The 22,043-nt window shown below is 27.5% G+C and overlaps 1 protein-coding gene across 1 annotated transcript in view; it reads left to right on the plus strand.

The window, feature by feature from the left end:
• LOC123267004 (diacylglycerol kinase 1) overlaps positions 1-22,043 on the plus strand; it is a 61,896-nt gene that overhangs the window by 11,909 nt on the left and 27,944 nt on the right. Inside the window, exons 2-6 of the mRNA XM_044731468.1 lie at positions 11,392-11,510; positions 11,968-12,053; positions 12,712-12,846; positions 20,702-20,912; positions 20,990-21,151. Coding sequence (XP_044587403.1) covers positions 11,447-11,510; positions 11,968-12,053; positions 12,712-12,846; positions 20,702-20,912; positions 20,990-21,151 — 658 coding nt within the window. The 5' untranslated portion in view covers positions 11,392-11,446. The remainder of the gene's footprint in view (positions 1-11,391; positions 11,511-11,967; positions 12,054-12,711; positions 12,847-20,701; positions 20,913-20,989; positions 21,152-22,043) is intronic.

The raw sequence follows: 22,043 nt of genomic DNA on the forward strand, positions 1-22,043 counted from the left end.
CAGTTAGTGGGGATCTAAAAAGAGGGTGAAGATACAGGAATAGGGATGACATTCGAATAGATAGATGAGTATACAGGAAATCAACGAAATGCACAGAGAAAAATTGAACTTAAAAAAAAATAACTTTCTTACCGGAAAACTACAAAAAATTTATTTTAGTATGAATAATGTCCTTTGCTTGATACTAAAGCTTTTCAATGATCTAACATCATAACTTTTACCCGCAAAAAAAAAAAATAAAAAAAGTACTTCACTTACTAGACAGTTTAGAAAGAAGTATGACCATCATTTTTCTTACAGTACTTAACAGAAATATTGATTATAAATTGAATGCTATTGTTACTTGATTGTTAGTAATTGTTTTTTTGATGTACTATAATGTACAATATCAATTAAACTAATTGATTACTCAGCTCGATAGTAACTTCTTTTAATAAAGGTAATGTTATTTAATTTTGTTGGAAAAAAATATTTTTTCTGTAAAATTTCAATTTTGTTTCAAGATTAATTATTAAAGATAATTTTTATAAAATATTGCTTTTTAAATTAATAAAAGAAACTTTCGTCCTTTAAGGATGTTTATTTCTTATTTATTCACGGAAAAAAGTAAACTGTGATAAATAACAGTCGATTTATAATAAGTAATTATCAACTGCTAAAAATTACCATTTCAAACAGTAAAATCGTGATTTTACTATTCACTTTGTAATATTTACCATTTAAACGTTACAATTTACTCTTTACATGGAAGAAAATACTATTTCAAACAGTACTATTTGCTATGTAAATGTCTAAAATGTTAAAGTATAATAATTAAGAATTCAGACTTTGATATTTATCAGTTCGTACCTAAAAAATGATTTTATGATATGTAAAAAGTATAAAATAAAGTTAATAAATTTCTAATACAAGCAACGTCAATATTTACAAAGTAAAATGGCAAATTTTTAACGCAACGCTAAAAATCAAACTGTAATTATTGAGTTGCTTGGACTGGTAAAATGTATATTTTAAAAGTATAATTTTTACTGTTTCAAATGTTAAATTCTCCCAGAGTGAGACCCCCTTCTCTTTCATCTGTGTTCCCCTTCTCCTCATAATATCGACTACATATTGAAATGGCAATTTTTACTGTTTAAAGCTGTAATTTTTGAAGATGAAAGAGTCGTTATTTACTATAGTGACAGCTACTAATCACTTATTTTGGATATTAAATTATAAATTGTGGCTTTTATACTTTCTACATTAAGTTCTGTAATATTTATATTTTTGCCACCCCGATGTCTGCTTTACTGTTTGAAGCTATAAAAATTAACCGGAATCTGAGTGAATATTACAGTTTACTTTTTTCCGTGCAGTTACTATGAAATGTGCCTCAAATAGAAAAAATTTCTTCCATAGTTTCAAAATAATAGTTCATAGTAAATAGTAGAAATTTTTGATATTTTGGCAAAAATATTGATCCTATAAAAAATTTTTCAAACAAAAATTGTTCAAATTCAATTTTATAAAAAAAATGTCTTTTATGTTCTTTCATTAGGATCAATAATTTCACCATAATTTCGAAAATAAGATTCATAATTATAATAAAATTTGAACCTTTGATTATAAATGAAACTATAAAAATTAATCCGAATCCGAGTAAATATTACAGTTTACTTTTTTCCGTGTGACTTTAATTTGTGTAATTTTAATATTTTATATTCTTTTCTAAAATAGTTTATTTATTTTAAATAAGTAGGTCTAAAATTTTTGCCGCAATTTTAAAATAAATGGTTCAAATTTTTAATATTACAGCGAAAGTATTGGTCCTATGAAAGGTTATTAAACAAAAGTTGTTCAAAATTTAATTTTGTAAAAAAAATGTTTCTTATGATTTAAAAAAAAAAAAATATTTTTGCTGGAATTCCAAAATTAAAATTTATAATCAAAGGTTCAAATTTTATTATAATTAAGAATCTTATTTTTGAAATTACGGTGAAATTATTGATCCTAATGAAAAAACATAAAAGACATTTTTCATATAAAATTGAACTTGAACAATTTTTGTTTGAAAAATTTTTTTATAGGATCAATATTTTTGCCAAAATATTAAGAATTCAGACTTTGATATTTATCATTTCGTACTTAAAAAATGATCGCTATGATATGTAAAAAATATAAAATAAAGTTAGTAAATTTCTAATACAAGTAACGTCAATATTTACAAAGTAAAATGGTAAATTTTAAACGCAACGCTAAAAATCAAACTGTAATTATTGACTTGCTTGGACTGGTAAAATGTATATTTTAAAAGTATAATTTTTACTGTTTCTAATGTTAAATTCTCCCAGAGTGAGACCCCCTTCTCTTTCATTTGTGTTCCCCTTCTCCTCATAATATCGACTATATATTGAAATGGCAATTTTTACTGTTTAAAGCTGTAATTTTTGAAGATGAAAGAGTCGTTATTTACTATAGTGACAGCTACTAATCACTTATTTTGGATATTAAATTATAAATTGTGGCTTTTATACTTTCTACATCAAGTTCTGTAATATTTATATTTTTGCCACCCCGATGTCTGCTTTACTGTTTGAAATTATAAAAATTAACCGGAATCCGAGTGAATATTACAGTTTACTTTTTTCCGTGAATTGAAGGCTGAAGAATACTAATTTGAATATCAGAGTTTAAAAAAATATGATACAAGAGGTTGGGCGATATGAATTTTAAAAATCTTAGCTATCATTGGATAAAAAAATATGTTAAATATATAGAGCAGAAGACAAACTACCTAGAAGTAAATGAAGCGTAATGCCCTCAAAGGAACCGAAGCGAAGCTGGTGTTGTAAATCCGATAACCTCTCGAGTGAGGAGTGCATAAAAGAGCGCTTCTAACGTATCGATTGCTTCAAGTGCAGTTTATCACGAAAAATTTAATATCTGTCTATATTATATGAATATAAATAAATACTGTCATCTTAATTACATTATAGTTATTTTCAAGCACTCAGTAAATTAATTTTCGATAATTTAATAATTAAAACATCCTCAAATAAATTTTCATAATTACGCGCTTCAAATAATATGCTTTATTCGTTTTTATCTCATCAGAATTTATTATTATTATCTATATTATTAAAACGATAAGCTAAACTATTGACATTTTTAAAGATATAAGCTCATCCTGATGTTACACTCATCGAGACCTTTCATTTGAGTACCCACATCAATTTTTCATATATTTTATATATTTATATATTTCACAAATACTATACATATAAAATATATAAAAAATGTCATGTAGGTACTCAAATGAAAGGTCTTGATAAGTGTAACACCAAAATGAGTTTATATCTTGAAAAATGTCAATAATTAAGAAATGGCATTGTATCTCGTAAACTATTGACATTTTTAAAGATATAAGCTCATCCTGATGTTACACTCATCGAGACCTTTCATTTGAGTACCTACATCAATTTTTCATATATTTTATATATTTATATATTTCACAAATACCATATATATATGAAATATATAAAAAATGTTATGTAGGTACTCAAATGAAAGGTCTTGATAAGTGTAACATCAAAATGAGTTTATATCTTTAAAAATGTCAATAATTAAGTAATGGCATTGTATCTCGTAAACTATCGACATTTTTAAAGATATAAGCTCATCCTGATGTTACACTCATCGAGACCTTTCATTTGAGTACCCACATCAATTTTTCATATATTTTATATATTTATATATTTCACAAATACTATACATATAAAATATATAAAAAATGTCATGTAGGTACTCAAATGAAAGGTCTTGATAAGTGTAACACCAAAATGAGTTTATATCTTGAAAAATGTCAATAATTAAGAAATGGCATTGTATCTCGTAAACTATTGACATTTTTAAAGATATAAGCTCATCCTGATGTTACACTCATCGAGACCTTTCATTTGAGTACCTACATCAATTTTTCATATATTTTATATATTTATATATTTCACAAATACCATATATATATGAAATATATAAAAAATGTTATGTAGGTACTCAAATGAAAGGTCTTGATAAGTGTAACATCAAAATGAGTTTATATCTTTAAAAATGTCAATAATTAAGTAATGGCATTGTATCTCGTAAACTATCGACATTTTTAAAGATATAAGCTCATCCTGATGTTACACTCATCGAGACCTTTCATTTGAGTACCCACATCAATTTTTCATATATTTTATATATTTATATATTTCACAAATACTATACATATAAAATATATAAAAAATGTCATGTAGGTACTCAAATGAAAGGTCTTGATAAGTGTAACACCAAAATGAGTTTATATCTTGAAAAATGTCAATAATTAAGAAATGGCATTGTATCTCGTAAACTATTGACATTTTTAAAGATATAAGCTCATCCTGATGTTACACTCATCGAGACCTTTCATTTGAGTACCTACATCAATTTTTCATATATTTTATATATTTATATATTTCACAAATACCATATATATATGAAATATATAAAAAATGTTATGTAGGTACTCAAATGAAAGGTCTTGATAAGTGTAACATCAAAATGAGTTTATATCTTTAAAAATGTCAATAATTAAGTAATGGCATTGTATCTCGTAAACTATCGACATTTTTAAAGATATAAGCTCATCCTGATGTTACACTCATCGAGACCTTTCATTTGAGTACCCACATCAATTTTTCATATATTTTATATATTTATATATTTCACAAATACTATACATATAAAATATATAAAAAATGTCATGTAGGTACTCAAATGAAAGGTCTTGATAAGTGTAACACCAAAATGAGTTTATATCTTGAAAAATGTCAATAATTAAGAAATGGCATTGTATCTCGTAAACTATTGACATTTTTAAAGATATAAGCTCATCCTGATGTTACACTCATCGAGACCTTTCATTTGAGTACCTACATCAATTTTTCATATATTTTATATATTTATATATTTCACAAATACCATATATATATGAAATATATAAAAAATGTTATGTAGGTACTCAAATGAAAGGTCTTGATAAGTGTAACATCAAAATGAGTTTATATCTTTAAAAATGTCAATAATTAAGTAATGGCATTGTATCTCGTAAACTATCGACATTTTTAAAGATATAAGCTCATCCTGATGTTACACTCATCGAGACCTTTCATTTGAGTACCCACATCAATTTTTCATATATTTTATATATTTATATATTTCACAAATACTATACATATAAAATATATAAAAAATGTCATGTAGGTACTCAAATGAAAGGTCTTGATAAGTGTAACACCAAAATGAGTTTATATCTTGAAAAATGTCAATAATTAAGAAATGGCATTGTATCTCGTAAACTATTGACATTTTTAAAGATATAAGCTCATCCTGATGTTACACTCATCGAGACCTTTCATTTGAGTACCTACATCAATTTTTCATATATTTTATATATTTATATATTTCACAAATACCATATATATATGAAATATATAAAAATGTTATGTAGGTACTCAAATGAAAGGTCTTGATAAGTGTAACATCAAAATGAGTTTATATCTTTAAAAATGTCAATAATTAAGTAATGGCATTGTATCTCGTAAACTATCGACATTTTTAAAGATATAAGCTCATCCTGATGTTACACTCATCGAGACCTTTCATTTGAGTACCCACATCAATTTTTCATATATTTTATATATTTATATATTTCACAAATACTATACATATAAAATATATAAAAAATGTCATGTAGGTACTCAAATGAAAGGTCTTGATAAGTGTAACACCAAAATGAGTTTATATCTTGAAAAATGTCAATAATTAAGAAATGGCATTGTATCTCGTAAACTATTGACATTTTTAAAGATATAAGCTCATCCTGATGTTACACTCATCGAGACCTTTCATTTGAGTACCTACATCAATTTTTCATATATTTTATATATTTATATATTTCACAAATACCATATATATATGAAATATATAAAAAATGTTATGTAGGTACTCAAATGAAAGGTCTTGATAAGTGTAACATCAAAATGAGTTTATATCTTTAAAAATGTCAATAATTAAGTAATGGCATTGTATCTCGTAAACTATCGACATTTTTAAAGATATAAGCTCATCCTGATGTTACACTCATCGAGACCTTTCATTTGAGTACCCACATCAATTTTTCATATATTTTATATATTTATATATTTCACAAATACTATACATATAAAATATATAAAAAATGTCATGTAGGTACTCAAATGAAAGGTCTTGATAAGTGTAACACCAAAATGAGTTTATATCTTGAAAAATGTCAATAATTAAGAAATGGCATTGTATCTCGTAAACTATTGACATTTTTAAAGATATAAGCTCATCCTGATGTTACACTCATCGAGACCTTTCATTTGAGTACCTACATCAATTTTTCATATATTTTATATATTTATATATTTCACAAATACCATATATATATGAAATATATAAAAAATGTTATGTAGGTACTCAAATGAAAGGTCTTGATAAGTGTAACATCAAAATGAGTTTATATCTTTAAAAATGTCAATAATTAAGTAATGGCATTGTATCTCGTAAACTATCGACATTTTTAAAGATATAAGCTCATCCTGATGTTACACTCATCGAGACCTTTCATTTGAGTACCTACATCAATTTTTCATATATTTTATATATTTATATATTTCACAAATACCATATATATATGAAATATATAAAAAATGTTATGTAGGTACTCAAATGAAAGGTCTTGATAAGTGTAACATCAAAATGAGTTCATATCTTTAAAAATGTCAATAATTAAGAAATGGCATTGTATCTCGTAAACTATTGACATTTTTAAAGATATAAGCTCATCCTGATGTTACACTCATCGAGACCTTTCATTTGAGTACCCACATCAATTTTTCGTATATTTATATTTATTATATATATGTATATATGAAAAATATATCAAAAATGCATGTGGGTATTCAAATGAAAGCTATTGATGAGTATAACATCGGGATGAGCTTATATCTTTAAAATATGAATTATATATATGTATATTTGAAAAATATATTAAAAATGCATGTAGGTATTCAAATGAAAGTTCTTGATGAGTGTAACATCAGAATGAGCCTATATCTTAAAAAATGTCAATAGTTAAAAAAATACAGTGCAATTTAACACAAATTAATTAATAAAGCAAAATTTTATTTGTTTATAGTTCACAAGTCACGGCAGTCACATAGTGACTGCAAGGTTTGCTCGTTATTATTATTATTATTTCATAAAAAATACTTTTTTCTTTTAAAAAAATTTTTTTATCAGTATAATAAAAAGTGAAATTTATTGTTTAAATAAAAATATTAAATCTGTTAATTTTTTACAAAGTTAAATATTTATTTATAATTTTTTATACTTACGTATAAAAAATACTTTTACTTCAGTTTAAAAATATCAAGACATTAAGGAAACTTTTTCTTTGTTTTCCTTGAAGAACTTAACGTCCGTCATCAAGCCACTTCCCTGAATCCCACTTTTGATACGGGTTTGTTTCATCACTAAATCTATAGATATATATCTGTGGGTATGTGGGTCGGAGGTTAACCGAAATAGATAGAAAGGCAGATAGATAGATCTAAGGGTAATTTTTACACTGACACTTGGCAATTGTTTACTGCTGGTAGAAAAAGCTTTATATTATAAATTATTGAAATCAACAACTTTTCCCTGTAATTTTAAAATATTTTTATACAAAAAAACATTATATAATATTCCCGAGTAAAAACAGAATTTCGCCGCACCACCGCCGCAACACCGCTGCACGGCTTTTTAAGCGCCGCACCACCGCTGCACTACAGCCGTGACAATTTTGATTATTTTACAAGTGCCGCATCACCGCCGCACCACCGCCGTGACAAGTAAAGAATTTATCTATTCGCCGCACTACCGCCGCACCAGCGCCGTGACAAGTAAATATATTTCTATTCGCCGCACCACCGCTGCACCACCGCCGCACCACAGCTGTGACGCGCCTGGGTAAAAATAAAATTATTAATTTTTACAAAAAAATAATAAATTTCGTTCGACCGCCGCACCACCGCTGCACCACCGCCGCACCATACCGCTCTTTGATGGTATATACATTGAAATAAAATATTTGTTGATCATTTAAATAGCTTAACTAAATTTTTTTAGTTAACTATGGCTTGCAGCGCAGTTGGCAATGCTCGAGACTTCCACGCAGACGATCCAGGTTCGAATCCCATCACAGTTCAATTTTTAAAATTCTTTCACAGTATTACGATAGGCGTACTGCTTCTGTGCAACCCAAGGACGAAATTAAAAATCTTTATCAACAATACGACTAAAAAAATCAATAATTTCGCGGTACTTTAGCCTGATTTAAAAAAAATTTTTTTTTTTTAATATTAGGCATTTGATTAAAAGGAGGTTGATCAATAGGTCTTACATTAATGTTTCTAGTCGCATTATTTATTAATTAATTATTGCGTGATAAATTAATTATGATACCATTTTTTGTGAAATTGTAGGTATGACTTAGGATTGGTGCGGCGATGCTAGGGGGAGTAAATTTTTAGCGTGCGGCGTAATAGTCCGCCAAACGGCGGTGGTGCGGCGGTCGAACGAAATTTATTATTTTTCCGTAAAAAATAATAATTTCATTTTTACTCGGGTTATTATTGATGATAAAATATTGTGAAGATTCATTTATTTTGGGGGAAAAGAACTATTAATCTCTCTTAATGTGCTGATTTTTATTTGTGAAAGATTTAAAAAAAAATACGAGCAATAATTTCTTATATATATTTTTTGAAATATATAAAATTAAAATTGTCTTATTAAAAAATAATTTATATTTATTGTTTATTATTTTTTATAAATCAAAAAATTGTACGTAGGGCCAAAATTTTAAAATAAATGAATAAAAAAGTGATTCGTTTCGCAAAATTGCAATTCTTATGATGATTAGAAAACTTTTTTAAACCCCAACAATTTTGAAACAAACCGACCAATTTGGCTCTTAAAACTTGACCAAAACATTCGCTTACAAGATAAGTGTATTAAGTTTTATTAAGAGTTTATATTTTCTTTTCTATCTTGCTTTTATCGGTTCAATCGACGGCAGTACTATTCTTGTTAAACTTACAGAACAAATAATAAAACTTCCTCCATAATTCTCACTCACACTAACAGAAATGTTGGGAAAAACGATTTGTACTTAAATTAACAATAGAATAATGCATCGGTGTAAGTTCTAGTTATAATTTTAGCTTTTATATTTTAAAAAACTATTAAAAAAGATTGATTGCGAATTTATTGAACGTGATTTGAATTTATTACTTATAATAATTTTAATAATCTATATTATTATCTATATACACTATCTCTAGATACATAATTAAGAAATGACCTTGTATCTTTTGAAATATTGACATTTTTAAAGATATAAGCTCACCCCGACGTTACACTCATCGAGACCTTTCATTTGAGTACCCACATCAATTTTTCATATATTTCATATATTTATATATTTATATATATGTATATATGAAAAATATATCAAAAATGCATGTGGGTACTCAAATGAAAGCTCTTGATGAGTGTATCATCGGGATGAGCTTATATCTTTAAAAACCTCAATAATTAAGAAAGTACAGTGCAATTTAACATAATTGAAAAATTACCTTGTATCTTGTAAACTATTGACATTTTTAAAGATATATGCTCATCCCGACATTATAGTCGTGGCCTTTTATTTGAGTACTTACATCAATTTTTCATATATTTATATATATTATATATATGTATATATGAAAAATATATCAAAAATGCATGTGGGTACTCAAATGAAAGCTCTTGATAAGTATATCATCGGGATGAGCTTATATCTTTAAAAACCTCAATAATTAAGAAAGTACAGTGAAATTTAACATAATTGAGAAATTACCTTGTATCTTGTGAACTATTGACATTTTTAAAGATATAAGCTCATCCCGACATTATACTCATCGAGACCTTTCATTTGAGTACCCACATCAATTTTTCATATATTTCATATATTTATATATATTATATATATGTATATATGAAAAATATATCAAAAATGCATGTGGGTACTCAAATGAAAGCTCTTGATGAGTGTATCATCGGGATGAGCTTATATCTTTAAAAACCTCAATAATTAAGAAAGTACAGTGAAATTTAACATAATTGAGAAATTACCTTGTATCTTGTAAACTATTGACATTTTCAAAGATATAAACTCATCCCGACATTATACTCATCGAGACCTTTCATTTGAGTACCCACATCAATTTTTCATATATTTCATGTATTTATATATATTATATATATGTATATATGAAAAATACATCAAAAATGCATGTGGGTACTCAAATGAAAGCTCTTGATGAGTGTATCATCGGAATGAGCTTATATCTTTAAAAACCTCAATAATTAAGAAAGTACAGTGCAATTTAACATAATTGAAAAATTACCTTGTATCTTGTAAACTATTGACATTTTTAAAGATATAAGCTCATCCCGACATTATACTCATCGAGACCTTTCATTTGAGTACCCACATCAATTTTTCATATATTTCATATATTTATATATATTATATATATGTATATATGAAAAATATATCAAAAATGCATGTGGGTACTCAAATGAAAGCTCTTGATGAGTGTATCATCGGAATGAGCTTATATCTTTAAAAACCTCAATAATTAAGAAAGTACAGTGCAATTTAACATAATTGAAAAATTACCTTGTATCTTGTAAACTATTGACATTTTTAAAGATATAAGCTCATCCCGACATTATACTCATCGAGACCTTTCATTTGAGTACCCACATCAATTTTTCATATATTTCATATATTTATATATATTATATATATGTATATATGAAAAATATATCAAAAATGCATGTGGGTACTCAAATGAAAGCTCTTGATAAGTGTAACATCGGGATGAGCTTATATTTTTAAAATTGTCTATACTTGAGAAAGTACAGTATAATTTAATAAAAGTCATTTTTAAATAAAGCAAAATTTACAGGGTTGCTAATTTTTATTAATTCTTTTTCTTACTAAAAAATCAATAAATATTATGACCTACAATAAGAAATTTGTAACATACTATCGGAAAACTTATTGATATTCTGCATAAATAATTATCGAACATCCATTTTTAGACTTCCTTATCCGTAGTCAAAAATTAGAAAGTTAAAAATATAAGAATTGGTTTTTTCAACTCAATTCTAAAATATTGGAAAGTTTAAATTAAAATTAATTTAGAACCACTCTAAAAATTCATTATAATAAATAATCTTTTGAAAAATAAATTTTTTATGTTATAGGTGACTCATTTAGTACAATAATAGTTAACAGAGTCCAAAACTATTCAATATAAGGATGTCCCTTCAGTGGGACAAATTATCACCAGCAGAATTTCAACAACTTCAAGATCTAGCAGCGTGTAAGTCTATTTAGATTTTTTTTTTCTTTAAATTATTCTATTTTACAAATTATATAAATAAATTTTTCTATTAATTAAAAATTTCTTAATATTAAAAAAAATTTTTTATTAATAAAATCTTTCCATATAATTCTTGCGATTTTTTTTATATATTTTTCATTTATTATAAGTGCAAAAAAAATTAAGAAAAAATTTTTTTATTAAATGTCAATATTTTAATTTTTGTAATTGAAAAAAATTTTTTTTAATCAAAAAATGGATAAAACATTTTTTCTAAATTATCCTATTTTTTATGAACTTTAAAAAAATAATTGTTTAATTATAAAAAAAATCCTCAATATAATTTTTATAGATTTAAAAAATGAAATTTTTTTATTGAATTAAAAAAATTAATTTTATATTTTATTATACATAAGTGCGATTAAAAAATTGAATAAAATTTTAAATAATTTTTCAGATTCATCCAGAAAATTAGAGGATGTTCTTACCGAATTTTGCGGAACAACGGCTCTGAGTAACACACCTAAATACCATCCAGATGGGGTACGGTAAAAAAATATTATTTATCACAGAATATCTCAATAAATATGTTGTCAAGTGGTAAATGATGAATACTTTTTCAAGACTATTTATTTTCAGAAGATTGAATTAGTAGTTTAAGAAATATCCATCCAGATGTACGTAGATAAATCTTGATACAGAATTTAAATTTAGCTAGATCCGATCATAATCATACTTACAACTAAAACCTTCTTTACATGCAAAGAATATCTCAAACTTTACCATGAAATATTATTTTGTTTATAAAATTGTCATATTCAAGGCAATTACTACATAAAGTATTTTCCTACTTTGCGAGCAAATTTTTTTATCTTTATAGTTTATTACTTCTATATATGACGGGAAGATTTATTTTTTCACTTAAGATACCGCAAACCGTTTGCTTGGAGCAGAGAACCGTTTGCTGGCTAGTTTATATTTTTATACTATGTTAGAAAAAGGCGTGTTGTGATTATAAGCGGGTTAATTAAAGCCACCCCTTCAAGCTATTCTTAGAAACGAAATTGTTGACATGATATTTTTTTTTAGATATGTTTCTTTAATATTTTTTTATTTTTTATTATTCTTATTAATTTAAAAAATTTTTTATTTAAAAAAAATTTTTTTAACTAATAATAACAATAATAATCTTTAATTTCAGGACATTGACTATGAAGGGTTTAGAAAGTTTTTGGACACATATCTTGAAGTTGCCGCCCCAGATGACCTTTCCCGTCATCTATTTTTGTCATTCATCAAGAAGTGTCCTAGAAATGTGGATAACAAAGCTTTTAAGGTAAGGTTTTAAAATTAATAAAAAATAGCAACCTTGCAGTCACCATGAGACTGCCGTGACTTGTGAATTATAAATAAATAAAATTTGCTTTATTAAATAATGAATTTTGTTAAATTGCCCTGTACTTTCTTAAATATTGACTTTTTTAAAGATATAAGCTCATCTTGATGTTACACTCATCAAGAGCTTTTATTTGAGTACCCACATGCATTTTTAACTTCCCGCTAAGAAAATTGAAAATTTTCGAAAATTGGGAAGTTATTGGTTTTACTCCGTTTTTCGAAAATCGAGTTTTCATCAGATCTCGACGTTTTGAGGTCCTAGGAAGCTTTCCTGACTATTCCCGCGAGGGTGTCACTATGTCTGTATGTGTGTGTGTGTGTGTGTGTGTAAGTATGTAAACCTCTTATAACTTTTGAACGGTTGAACCGATTTCATCGCGGTTGGTGCCATTCGAAAGGGCTTCGCCAAACTTAGATTTCCAGTTAATTTGAACTGATTCAGACCGATAGATTTTGAGAAATTTGGAGAAATCTAAAAAAAAGTAGGAAAAAAAATTTTTTCTGAAGTGGTTTTTTTGGGATAACTTTTAAACGGCTCAACCGATCGATTCCAAAAACTAATCAGCTCTCAACCTTGAAAAACCACGTCGATCGCCGCCAATCCGGTCAAAATCGGTTGATTCGTTCGAGAGATATCGTGAACGAAAGAAAACCGAAAAAAGTGTTTTTTCAGAGTTACTCCGAAATTTCTTGTTTGACCAATTGGAACTTAGAAATTATTTATAAGGCTTAAAAAACTGCGTAGAATGCCACCAACTGCGTAAAAATCGGTTCATTCATTCAAAAGTTATTGCGGTATGAACATTCAAAAAATAGTGTTCTATGAAACTTCTATCAGACTTTTGAGCTCAAAGAGCTCAAAAGCATAGAAAGGGTATCTTTTTGAGCTCGGAGAGCTTAAACAACACACAGATTGTACTTTTAAGCTCGAAGAGCTCAAAATAAGCGGCCAGGTATTAACGGAATTAGCGGGAAGTTGCAGGGATGGCCTTTAGGGTCAACCGTTTTCCTAATTTTTTATATATTTTTCATATATACATTTATATATATATACATATATATATATATATATATATATGAAAAATTGATGTAGGTACTCAAATGAAAGGTCTCGATGAGTGTAATGTCGGGATGAGCTTATATTTTTAAAAATGTCAATATTTCACAAGATACATGGTTATTTCTTAATTATTAGCATTTTTTAAGATATAAACCCATTTCAATGTTATACTCATCAAAAGCTTTCATTTGAGAACCCACATGAATTTTTGATATATTTTTGATATATACATATATATATAAATATATAGAATATATGAAATATAAATAAAATTGATGTGGGTACTCAAATGAAAGGTCTCAAAGAGTGTAACATCAGGATGAGCTTATATCTTTAAAAATGCCAATAGTTTAAAAGATACAAAGTCATTTAAAGATATAAGCTCATCCTGATGTTACATTCATCAAGAGCTTTCATTTGAGTACCCACATGCATTTTTGATATATACATATATATAATATATATTTTAAAAATATAAGCTCATCCCGATGTTACATTTATCAAGAGCTTTCATTTAAGTACCCACATACATTTTTGATATATTTTTCATATATTCATATATATGATATATGTAATATATATAAATATATGAAAAATTGATGTGGGTACTCAAATCAAAGGTCTCGATGAGCATAATGTCGGAATTAGCTTATATCTTTAAAAATGTCAATATTTCACAAGATACAAGGTCATTTCTTAATTATTGGCATTTTCTAAGATATAAACTCATTTCAATGTTACACTTATCACGACCTTTCATTTAAGTACCCACATGACATTTTTTATATATTTTATATACATGATATTTGTGAAATATATAAATATATAAAATATATGAAAAATTGATGTAGGTACTCAAATGAAAGGTCTCGATGAGTGTAATGTCGGGATGAACTTATATCTTCAATAATGTCAATAGTTGACAAGATACAATGTCATTTTTTCTTATATTCTAAATAAAGTATCTTATTTCTGATATTCTTATTAAGTAGCTTGATTATTTTATGAAAAGAGTACTAAATCTAGCAACAAATAAACGATTGAATCGTCTTTATAAACCTTGATTTGAATTTTATTCTGAATCTTGAAAAGTTGTACGGAATTTTTCTCTACCCTCTTGAACCTAGTCGGAAAACAAACGTAAGTAGTTCCTGCCGAATAAAAGTGGGGTTTAGTTTGTATATTTTTCATTGAGTACGAACCTATTTGGACTCTCCAGACTTCAAGTTAGGGCTATTAGCGTCCAAATGGAGCTTAAGTGAAAAAAGATTTAGACGGTGGGAACTATAAACAGAATTTTTTCAGCATAAAAATTCTGTATAAAAAATCAACACTTGAGAAAAAAATAGCACAATTTTAAAAACTTAACAATTTTTATTTTACCTATAAACAATATCAATTTACATACTAACAGAAGGATTTATTAACTATTAATAATTTAATTTATTTGAAGACAATTAATTAAATTATTAAATTTTAATAAATATTTTTCACATTCAATAAATATTTATTTGGGAGGAGAGTACATTTATTAATAGTTGATAAGTATTTATTAATAGTTAACAAATATTTATTAACAGTTAATAAATATTTTGTTGAGTGAATTTGTTTGGCTTGCAATGTCATATGATATCAAGATTGCGAATAAATAAAAATCATCTTTATAAATTATTTGCATTAATTATATTACATTCTAATAGCGTTTATTGTAAAATACCAAATTCTATCACAGTTCATAATTATCTTTTATATTTTTAAATATTAAAAAGGTTAATTTATTTAGAGAATTTAATTACTAATTTACTAATTTCTATTCGAGTCAAATGTTGTTTTAATAGTTTTAACAACAAATTCATTTAATGTTTGTTATTAACTAACATATTTATTATTATAGTTTTAAGAACAAATTTTGTTTATGTTCGTTATTAATTAACACCTAAGTTTATCAAGATCGTGTTGTCAGTTTGCTAAATCCTTTATTTGTCTTTTTTAATTAGTTTTTATTAATTATCCTAAATAATTTATAGTTAAATATATAAACAATAATGAGGTTGGCAATAGCCTAATCGGCTCGGTACCTGCATTTCGAAAGAGTGGGACCAGGGTTCGATTCCGGCGCGCACCAATATTTTTCAATGATTATAAACTAAGAATATGTGCGTTTCATTGCCAGCCTCTGTACCGGTCGGGTTTTCTGTGGTTTTCCCGTATAGTTATGGAGGTAAAATGTCATTATAGAAGTACCTCCATACTATTTAAGACCGTAATGCAAATGCAAGTACTGATTATAACGCGTAAGTCGGCCACAGTCGCAGCACATGTGTGTCGGGCATGAAAGAAAAAAATCCCGACATGCAGGGGGGTGGGGACGAAAAAGTGGTTGAGAGTTATAATGACGGGGTTGAGAGATTATATTGCGGAGAAAAAAGTGGAGAGACAATAATTCCCCACCCTCCCTTGTAAAACACTCTACAGTGATACAAGTAAAACCATCCTCAATTATAACCTCAATTATAAACAATAATGTTTCTAAGGTTGAAATAATATAATAGTATATTACACACCTAGGGAAGTAAAGTAAGAAATGTCTCAGATCACATGTAATTGTTGGCCGAGGCGAAGCCGAGGTCAACAAACATGTGATCTGAGGCTTTCTTATTTACTTCCCGTGGAGTGTATACTATTTTTTTGCTCGACGAAGGCAGGAAGCGGCACTTTCGTTTAGCGCAGCGGGCCGAAAGTTGACGCTTTCTGCCCGTCGAGCAAAAAAAGTCTTTTTTTGCCCTCCGGGCGGAAAGTGACAACTTTCGTCCCGCTGCGCTAAACTAAGTTGCCGCTTTCCGCCTTCGTCGGACAAAATAGTATATTACACACCTGTGGCAAGAAAATGAGAAATGTCTCAGAACACATATATGTTGCCCGAGGCGAAGCCGAGGTCGACATATATGTGATCTGAGATATTTATTATTTTCCTGCCATAGGTTTGTATACTATTTTTCTGTCCGACAGAGGCGGAAAGCGGCAATTTCGTTTAGCGCAGCGGGCCGAAAGTTGCCACTTTCCGCCTGGAGGGCAGAAAAAATAGTATACACTCCTCGGGAAGTAAATAAGAAAGCCTCAGATCACATGTTTGTTGACCTCGGCTTCGCCTCGGCCAACAATTACATGTGATCTGAGACATTTCTTACTTTACTTCCCTAGGTGTGTAATATACTATTTAATAAACAACTTGATGTAGACATTTAGTACTTGTCCCACCAGTCACAAATGCCTGTCCCACCAGTCACAATAAAAACAAATTTTTTTAATTGTTTCTACCTAGGTAATCAGTCTAATTCTTCATAATATTCTATGTTTGTAGGATAAATTTAGTATTTTCGAGGGAAGTATTTTTTTTTAGTTTAGTGGTCGAACTGAAATTGGACTTTAAGTATACCTTTGGTAAGAGAGAAGGATTTTTCTTAGTCCCACCAATCACACTCAGTCAAATTATAATTACAAGAAACTTAAAAAGTAATGGAGGTTTTTGACAAAGGGATGTTATTAATTAGTTATTCTTCTATATTATAAGATAAATTTGACTATAGTATAGGTTTCAGTTACATAATTATAGCTTACAATTGATGAAATTCCACAGTCAAATGTCCTACCACACGGAAAAAATTAAACTGTAATAAATAACAGTCGATTTATAATAAGTAATGATCAACTGCTAAAAATTACCATTTTAAACAGTAAAATCGTGATTTTACTATTCACTTTATAATATTTACCATTTAAACGTTACAATTTACTCTTTACATGGAAAAAAATACTATTTCAAACAGTAATATTCCCTATGTGACTATCTAAAATGTTAAAGTATAATAATTAAGAATTCAGACTTTGATACTTATTTATCATTTCGTACCTAAAAAATGATCTTATGATATCACGTGACTAATGCAAAAAGGGCGCATAGCTACAGGTTAGTAGGGATCCATGCTAAAAGGGCGCATAAAAAAATTTTTTTTGCCATTCTTCTCAAAATCACTCGAAACAAAGATATGTAAAAAAAAAAATTCGAGCATCCTAAAGCTAAAAGGGCGTAACTCAAGACATGCGCCCTTTTAGCTTTTAGAAAAGTAGTGCTTAAAGCTAAAAGGGCGCATAAAAAAAATTTATGTTTTTGTATAAAATTTTGATAAATAGCTTCACAAGACATGAAATTAAAAAATTTAATAAATAAAAAAAAATTTCTTAACTACAGGTCCCTATACGATTGTAACTTTATATTTCTCCCTTAGACAAAGAAGAATTTTGAAAAAAAAAAACACTCTGCTACGTAATAGATTTTTTAATTATCTATTTCATAGCAGAGCGTTTTTTTCGAAATTCTCATTTGCTTAAAAGAAAAACATAAAACTGCAATAGTTTTATAATTATGAGTGCAACAAGGATAATACCGTTTCTTACAGTGAGTGCGACGCGAAAAAAAGAAGAGATCGGCTGTTACGTACTTAAACAACATTGAAAAAATAATAATTTTGAACTATTTTTATACAAGCAATAGATAAATAAATTAATCGAAAACTAATGAGATTGAAATAAAAAATAAATTACTACAATCACGCATATTTAGCAATTTTTTGAAAATATTTTTAATTGTAATTTTAAAAGAGTGTATGTTTAGTTAGAATATGCCTCTCTCGTGTGACTCTACCGTTTTTTTTAATTTTTAGGCTAAAAATAAACATTTTTATGAAATATTTAGAAAAAAAATTTATAGGCCCTTTTAGCTTTAGGTCATAAAATTTTCAAATTCTTAAAGCTAAAAGGGCGCATAATAAGAGACATACGCCCTTTTAGCTTTAGGGAATCGATGCTTCATTTTTAGGCGAAGAATATGTCAACCAGTCGATTGGTGATAAAAAAAAAAATTAGGAAAACGGTTGACCCTGAAGGCCATCCCTGCAACTTTCCGCTAATTCCATACTTAGGCGCTTAAAATTGCACCAATGACGTTTTTGAGCTCTTCGAGCTCAAAAATACAATTTATGGGTTATTTTGAGCTCTCCAAGCTCAAAGAGATTGTTTTCCTATGCTTTTGAGCTCTTCGAGCTCAAAAGTCTGATAGGGATTTGATGACACTATTTTTTGAATTTTTAAACCGCAATAACTTTTGAATGAATAAACCGATTTTCACGCGGTTGGCATCATTCGACGCAGTTTTTCAAGCCTCACAAAGAATCTTAAATTTTGAATTGATCGCTTTCAAAATTTCGGAGTTATTCCGAAAAAACACTTTTTTCGGTTTTCTTTCGTTCACGATATCTCTCGAACGAATCAACCGATTTTGACCGGACTGGTGGCGATCGACGTGGTTTTTTGAGGTTAAGAGCTGATTAGTTTTTGGAATTGAACCATCAAGCCGTTTAAAATTTATTCCAAAAAAACCACATTTGAAAAAATTTGTTTTTTCAGTTTTTTGAAGATTTCTCAAAATCTATTGATCTGAATCGGCCCAAATAATTTTCAAAATCTAAGTTTAGTCAAGACGCATACAGACACCGTGATAACCTCGCGGGGATAGTCAGGGAAGCTTCCTGTGACCTTCAAACGTCGAGATCTGATGAAAACTCGGTTTTTGCAAAACGGGGTGAAAACAATAACTTCCCGATTTTTGAAAATCTTCGATTTTCGTAGCGGGAAGTTAAAAATTATGCGCCCTTTTACCTTTTGGCACGCGATGTGTAAAAAGTATAAAATAAAGTTAGTAAATTTCTAATACAAGCAACGTCAATATTTACAAAGTAAAATGGTAAATTTTAAACGCAACGCTAAAAATCAAACTGTAATTATTGACTTGCTTGGACTGGTAAAATGTATATTTTAAAAGTATAATTTTTACTGTTTCTAATGTTAAATTCTCCCAGAGTGAGACCCCCTTCTCTTTCATCTAAGTTCCCCTTCTCCTCATAATATCGACTATATATTGAAATGGCAATTTTTACTGTTTAAAACTGTAATTTTTTAAGATGAAAGATTCGTTATTTACTATAGTGACAGCAACTAATCACTTATTTTTTATATTAAATTATAAATTGTGGCTTTTATACTTTCTACATTAAGTTCTGTAATATTTATATTTTTGCCACCCCAATGTCTGCTTTACTGTTTGAAGCTATAAAAATTAACCGGAATCTGAGTGACTATTACAGTTTACTTTTTTCCGTGCAGTTACTATGAAATGTGCCTCAAATAGAAAAAATTTCTTCCATAGTTTCAAAATAATAGTTCATAATAAATAGTAGAAATTTTCGATATTTTGGCAAAAATATTGATCCTATAAAAAATTTTTCAAACAAAAATTGTTCAAATTCAATTTTATAAAAAAAATGTCTTTTATGTTCTTTCATTAGGATAAATAATTTCACCGTAATTTCGAAAATAAGATTCATAATTATAATAAAATTTGAACCTTTAATGTTGGAATTACAATGAAAATATTAGTTTTTAAAAAATCATAAGAAACATTTTTTTTACAAAATTAAATTTTGAACAACTTTTGTTTAATAAATTTTTTATAGGACCAATACTTTCGCCGTAATATTAAAAATTTGAACCACTTATTTTAAAATTGCGGCAAAAATTTTAGCCTTACTTATTTAAAATGAATAAAATATTTTAGAAAAGAATATAAAATGTTAAAATTACACAAATTAAAGTCATAAATTTTTTTTTTATTTTTCAGGAGATGGCAGTTATGTCATCGGCGACTGCATGTGCCGCGATAACATCTCATACCACATCTAACAGCAATGTAAATAGCACCGGACTTCCCACCGCATCTACGGAAAGTCACAGTAGTTCCTTCGCTGATAAAATCCATGGACTAACTGAAAAATTCCAAGCTCTAAGCCACCATAGAACTGATAGTGAAGCGTCTGCTCGAGCCAGGACAGGTAACAAAGTTACACTTAAAAGTACAAATCTTTTTTTTCAAAATCACTTAGTTTTTTTTAATTTTTTTTTATCACAGGAAGTGTCCATCCAATGTTGACAATTGCTCATACGTCTTACAGTTGTCATGACGTTTTAGAAAAAAAAAGCACTGATAGTAGTCCTAGTCACAGTCAGATGTCACGTAATTCATCGCGAAAATCTAATAATTCTCTGCTTGTTAATAATGGAAAATTAGAAGGTAAAAAATATTATTTTAGATCCTTTTAGACCATTGTCAATTTTTTATTCCTCTTTTAATTACTTTTTTTTTTCTTTTAATTACTCATGTGTATTTATTTGAAACGCTATGATATTTTAAATAGATAAAAACATCAATTATTGACAAGAGTCCAATTATTGCGCTCTATTTTATTTTAATCATTTAAAATTTATAGAATTATTAAACTTTTAATAGAATTTTTTTAATTAAAAAATATTTAATATTTTTTAATAAGAGAAATTACTTGAATATTCAAAATTTCATTTTTAATTTTTTTATTTATCTATTTACATTTTTTTTCAATTTTATATAAATAAATTAACTAGCAATTTGTGAACTATAAAGAAATAAAATTTCGCTTTATTAAATAATGACTTTTGTTAAATTGCACTGTACTTTTTTAACTATTGACATTTTTAAAGATATAAGCTCATCTTAATGATACACTCATCAAGAGCTTTCATTTGAGTACCCACATGCATTTTTGATATATTTTTCATATATACATATATATAATATATATTTTAAAGATATAAGCTCATCCCGATGTTACACTCATCAAGAGCTTTCATTTGAGTACCTACATGCATTTTTGATATATTTTTCATATGTCCATTTATAATATATATAAATATATATTTATAAATAAATATATAAAATTTATGAAAAATTGATGTGGGTACTCAAATGAAAGGTCTTGATGAGTGTAACATCTGGATGAGCTTATATCTTTAAAAATGTCAATAGTTCACAAGATACAAGGTCATTTCTTAATTATTGACATTTTTTAAGATATAAGCTCATTTTGATGTTACACTTATCGAGACCTTTCATTCAAGTACCCACATAGCATTTTTTATATATTTTATAT

This window comes from Cotesia glomerata, linkage group LG6 (assembly GCF_020080835.1).
Source record: "Cotesia glomerata isolate CgM1 linkage group LG6, MPM_Cglom_v2.3, whole genome shotgun sequence".
Classification (NCBI taxonomy): domain Eukaryota; kingdom Metazoa; phylum Arthropoda; class Insecta; order Hymenoptera; family Braconidae; genus Cotesia; species Cotesia glomerata.